Below are 6,000 nucleotides of genomic sequence, written 5' to 3'. Positions count from 1 at the left end.
CCACCACGCCCCTTCAAAAAAAGGCAAAACAAAGTGTCATTGAGGCTGTTGCCAATGTCTTGGGGTGTTTTCGCACCTCTTAATGTACATCTGCTGCTTACTGTCTTCGAAAATGAGCTAAAACCCCACCGTTTACAGTGATTTTCAGATAGTTTTCCCTGCCAACATGTGATTTCAGCTCCTCACCAGGTGACCGTGTGAAGGGAGCCAAAATCATGTGGCACACAGTAGCCCCGCGGAAGTTGGCAGGTCTGCCTTTCAGACTCCCTGTAAGATGCTATTTAAACTACTTTCACCGGCTAGCCATCCAAAAACAACTGAAAATCCTATTCAACTGTGCGTCGTCTGCTCGACACCGTTAGTCTCCAGGACTACACACCCTCAAGCATATATCAACCCCTGCTGCGAGACACGCCCTACTGGCCTATCATATCATCCTCTTCTCAATTGCATAACAAAACTTGAGGGGGCCCTCTTGCAAGGCACGTGGAGGGGTCCCCTTCGAACTCATTAAGGAGCTCTCCGGGCAGAGTACTGTGTCTAGGGGGCCCCTTGGAACTTGCCGGACTGGGGAATTAAAAACAGCCCTGGTAAAAATGCCCAAGTCAGGCCCACCTAATTCCTCCCCTCACACAATCTCTCTCTTTCTTTTCATCCTCTCTATGCCCTCACTCTCTTCTCCCGCTCCAATCGTTTTCCCTCTAACGCCCCCCCCCCCCCTCCGTTTCTTTCTCTATCTGAAGAATCACCCCCCTAATTGTTGTAATTAATCTTGGAGCGACCGTGGGCTTTCAAAAAGGGCTCCAGAGCACCGGGGAAATGCCCGGTCAAATAAATAGTCAGTCCGGCCGGGCCCTGTACTTTACCCGACATGAATGCTTAAAACGTGTTCTATTTCCCACAGCACACACATATGTATTCCTCAGTCAAAGAATACCTCCTCTTGTCCTGCCTCAATGTGCCAAAACCAACACCCACAGTATTTTCTGCCTGTCTTTTGAATTGTGTTAGGACTGTTTTTCAGACCCTATGCACTCACATCGACCGTCACACAACTCATCCTGCCTACAGACAAGCATCACGCAGATGTCTCCTTCACACCAACAACTTCAATAAATACATCACAACATGGTGGATGCAGGCCCGCCCTAAGTAGCAACATGACAGAAGGTACAGTCGCAGCTAAGAGACAGTAAAACGTGTTAAACATTGAAACCGAGCCCCTCACTTTTGCTCTTAGCGGGGAATAACTTTCACCGTCTCTGTCCTTGTCCTTGTCACTTCTGTTGTAATTAAGACACATCTTTCTACAGGCAGCGACCAGGCTGGACCCAATAGATACCAAAGAAGGGTACTAATCAAACCATACAACAAGTAATGGACAGTTTCACTCTCTTAGAGGGCCGCGCCAGCGCCCTTTGTAGGAAGAAATTCGGATCAGAGATACCATCTGCAAGTTACGGTTCTAAGCGAAGGTTCTGTGAATGTTTATTTTTCACTTTTCTTTGAGTTTAAAATATGAATGCGACTGTAAATGTGTTATTTTATTTGCAAAGGCGCCTCGTTATTCAAAATATATTCTATATTGTGTGGGCACCAGCCTGTTAGTAACGATTATATGTCTGGCATATGTGAAAAAGTGCATATGTTAAAAAATCTCAAATTATTTAGAGGGACTGCTAATGAACTGCAAATAAGGAAGTAAAGAAATGTGTCTCCAATGCACCCCCTAAACTGAACACCAATAAAAAAAACACAGACCCCCCGCCTCCCACACTGTTCAGCGCTCAGATTGTGTGAAGCAATTTATCCGAGGACCCTTCAGAAGTCAGAAGCGCGGATACACGCGATGGTGCCTCGTGTCTGGCGGGTGAACGGATCCAGGCACTTTGGGGCCAGCTGACACGTGGGGGCCAAGGTGCTAAACTAATCTCAGCTGGGCTGCGCTGGACAGATGACCGTTGCATGCGCCTCGGGAAGAATGTCATTAGAAGACTTTTCTCCGTTCAACCAGACTCTGTCGACAGATGCAAACTGCACCGGAGGCGCCACAGGAAGTGCTGGCAATGCCAGCGCGGACCAGGAGGGCGCCGAGGATCCCTCGCCGGGGCTGGAGGTCGTGACGACCATCACCGTGGCCTATGCCCTGATCATTTCGGTCGGTCTCCTGGGGAACGTCATCCTGATCAAAGTCTTCTTCAAGATAAAGTCCATGCAGACGGTGCCCAACATCTTCATCACCAGCCTGGCCTTCGGGGACCTGCTGCTGCTGCTGACGTGCGTGCCGGTGGACGCCACGCGCTACATCGCGGACAGCTGGTCCTTCGGCCGCGCGGGCTGCAAGGCGCTCTCCTTCATACAGCTCACCTCGGTGGGGGTGTCCGTCTTCACGCTGACCGTGCTCAGCGCCGACAGGTGCGTCGTACTTTCACTTCAAGAGAATCCGCGCCCTTGCCATTTTATTCATTTCTCATCTTGTGTTCTGTGGCGAGGTACAACTTTAAAGTTTGACTGCATGTAATGACTTTCTTTAAAGAAGCATAGATAAACAACCACGGGTCTAAGATGCTAATTATACAATATGGTGAGAAGTTTTACCCAGTAAGAAAATGTCAAGAAATAAATTAGGTTTACAGATTCTTGATTCATTTACTATTTGACGGAACTGCTTGGACGGCAATCGCATTGTTTCTCAAGGAACCGAAGTGGGTGGTAGAAGTAGTAGTAGTAGTAGTGAGAAAAAATAATTGGTGCATGTCTGCCATCTAGTGGTAAAATGTGTTCAGTAAATTCATAGAACAGATGGAAAATGCAGAATGTGTAGGTAGGGAGTCTCGTGGAAAATGCGCAAGGTGTGGGTAGGGAGTAAACTCACATAAGTGGTAGGGTTGCATAAAGAAATTGGAAGTGGTCATCCAGTGGAATTTAAAATATGGGTTGCATTTTTATTATATACACGCTCACCTGTAAACTGACCCTATCTGAAGTCCGGTAGCCTGCCATTTACAAAAGAAAAGTATATATTAAAACTTGCAGTGTGGCATTTTCATATCTAAACAATGCTTTCGATGATTCCCTTTGCCTCTGTTTGGAGCACATGCATTCGGAAATCGTTCTCGTTTGCTGATGACGACAGCAGTGTTATTTATAAGAATATTAATTTCAACGTCGTGGTCTAAAATATGAAATAAACTCAATAAACAGTAGGTTGCGCAGTTGCTTGAAAATGATGCCCCGAAATGTTAATTGGAAGGACGTGGGTAGTAAACACTGGCGTTGAAGTGCGACGTACGTTTTCCGTTGACGCACAAGCAATCGTTGGAGCGCGTGACTGAAATAAAAAGAGCTGCAGACACCTGCAGCGTAGCGTCGAGCTGTCTCCAGGGTTGAACATAGATCAGTCACCGCTACACTGTGAAAGTGTAACCGTGCACGTAGCATGGTGTGGCTATTTGTATAGCGCTCACTGCTGTAACGAGGCACTGAGGCTCCTACTGTGCACTATTCTCTGGGAGCTCTATGCCAGTGATCAGTCATCTATAAGCGTAGTGAGTCATACAATTTCCGGAGTCATGGTAATACACTATCATGCTATTAGAGTACAGTTTCTAAGGGCCATATGTATCAAGCCAAATTGACTTCGCAACGTTTGCGAATGCAATTTGGACAAATGGTATGTATGAAGGAAATGTGCTTTAAAAATAAGGAATCGCAAAATTTGCGATTCCTTATTTTGCGATTGCATTTAAGGAATCGCAAATTTTGCGATTCCTTAAATGCAATGTAAGAAGCCAAAAAAATTTGCAAATTGGCCTTAAGGAATCGCAAATTACCACCAACTTCCAGTTGGTGGTAAGTTGCGAATTCCTTTAAATATGCATATTTTTGTATTTTTCAAAGTGCCATGTGACGCACATACATGCCTTTAGGGCATGTATGTGCGCCACATGTGCACCCGTGCATATTTCAGGGGTGCAACAGGGTTTCCTTTGGACACCCCTGCACCCTTGAAATTATTCTCAATTTGCGATTAACAAATTGCGAATCGCAAATTGTTAATTATTTCCCATTCATTCCTATGGGCCTCCTGGCCAATAGAAATTAATGGGAAAGTATTCTTTAATTGCGATTCGCTAACCGCAATTAAGGAATTCTAAGGAATCGCAAAAAATTTGCGATTTTGTACATACATACATACCCATTTGCGATTCTCAAATAGCGATTCCTTAAAAATCGCTATTTGAGAATCGCAAATGGGTATCTTGATACATATGGCCCTAAGACCATCATTTTCGGATAGACTTTTTTATATTCTTTTAATCACGTATAGAGGTTTGCTCAATTGATCACAAAATGCCTGGACAAGAAACAATCTAATCTAGACAAAATGGTATTATATGGGAACCCGTAGTGAAGATTAGTATGCATGTGATGAAATTAGAATAAATAATGATTGGTATAATCAAATACTTCCCCAATGACTAATTAAAATTTTCACGATGGAAAGTACTTTTGTAATAATTAATTCCCATCCAATATCATTTTCATCATCAAAAAAACTTTATTTTGGCTATTACAGCCATAAAAGCACATTTAAATTTACAACATGTTAAAACCCATGTCAAAAGGAGAAGGTACAAAATCAAAGAGAACACTGGAATGTAAACATGTGAAAATAAGCAAGCCACTATGGAAAAGGGAAAGTACAAAATCGACATTTGTGGGAAATTCATAGAATTAAAACATACATTAAGAATATAATTTAAGGTAAAAATATATAAAAAAGTCTTTAAAAAAGCCCAGGATCGATATACCAGCCAGCATGCAGGGAGTTATATCTCTCACATAGATTTAGCTCCCAGTACCTGCCTACAGGCTTAATTATTACAAAATGAGTGATCAGAACAGGTGAAAGAGAAAGAGCGACGTGTTACTTATAATCAGATCCGGCTTTAGTAGATACCTTCGTTTAGACCACATAGCAAAGAGAAATTTCGAGATTACAACAACATAGACCGGGTCAGTATCAGATTTTAGGATCCTAAAGAATTCACGATAGTTCCTAATGCCCAAGTTTCTATATAGTTGTATAACCCATTTAGACCTAGCCTGTTTACATGCCGAGCTGAAGAACATTACGTGGATTACTGTTTCTTCCTCCACTAGGCATCCAGGACATAGGCAATGGGTTACGCTCACCCACTTATTAGTTATAGCATGAAGCGAGAGCGTCCCATATCTAAATTGCAAAAACAACTTCTTAGCTAATGGCGGTTGTATTGAATCTAACACCTGCTCAAACTTATATTGTGACTTAAAGTCCAAAAACCTGTGTGTAAGCTTGTGGGTTTAACTACTTGTAAAATGCTGGTCAATTTATACTCTTTCACTGCATTTGCCAAAGTTTTTTTAGAAATAGTTAAATAGGATTCTTCAGGGGTGGACCATAAATCCTCTCTTCCCATTGCACAAAAAGAATCCATAACAAAGGACAGCCAGGGTATACTATCTCACAGCCCCCAGTGATGACATTACCACTTTTAGTTCCTCCCTGTAGTATCTCAGCTCTGGAGTACTCCACAGCCGTCGCCAAAAGAGCAACGGACGTGAGGAGATTAGATCCATAATTGGGAGGATATCCAAATCCATCCTTAGAGGTACTAGGGGTGTGTTTTTTGGCATAGCCAGAATTTGTCTAATGAAATTATTTTCAGTTAGAGTGAGGGCATTAGATGGACTGTGCCCCCACAATCCTGCCCCATATAAAGAAGCCAACCTAGCTTGTACTTTGTAGACTTCTAGTGATGGGCTTATAACCTTTAGAACGCAACTCTTCTGGACTTTTAAAATTCCCCCGATTGCCTGGGTTAACTTCAGGTTGGCCTTATTGATTTGTGGACCCCACCACAACTTATTGTTTAAAGAGAGGTCCAAATAATAAAAAATATGGACCCTCTCCAAAAGTCTATCATCCATCATTGGCTGTGGGCAGTTTGTGGA

General features: G+C 43.2%; 1 protein-coding gene across 1 annotated transcript in view; it reads left to right on the top strand.

The window, feature by feature from the left end:
* Nucleotides 1-1,875: 1,875 nt before the first annotated feature.
* Nucleotides 1,876-6,000, top strand: part of BRS3 (bombesin receptor subtype 3) — a 113,734-nt gene continuing 109,609 nt past the window's right edge. The window contains exon 1 of the mRNA XM_086966765.1: nucleotides 1,876-2,415. Within this exon, the coding sequence (XP_086822891.1) occupies nucleotides 1,955-2,415 (461 nt within the window). The 5' untranslated portion in view covers nucleotides 1,876-1,954. The remainder of the gene's footprint in view (nucleotides 2,416-6,000) is intronic.

The sequence above is a fragment of the Lissotriton vulgaris genome, chromosome 4_1, assembly GCF_964263255.1.
Source record: "Lissotriton vulgaris chromosome 4_1, aLisVul1.2, whole genome shotgun sequence".
NCBI classification, from domain to species: Eukaryota; Metazoa; Chordata; class Amphibia; order Caudata; family Salamandridae; genus Lissotriton; species Lissotriton vulgaris.
Note: the sequence above shows the minus strand (reverse complement) of the source record. Positions and strands in the feature narration are given on the sequence as shown.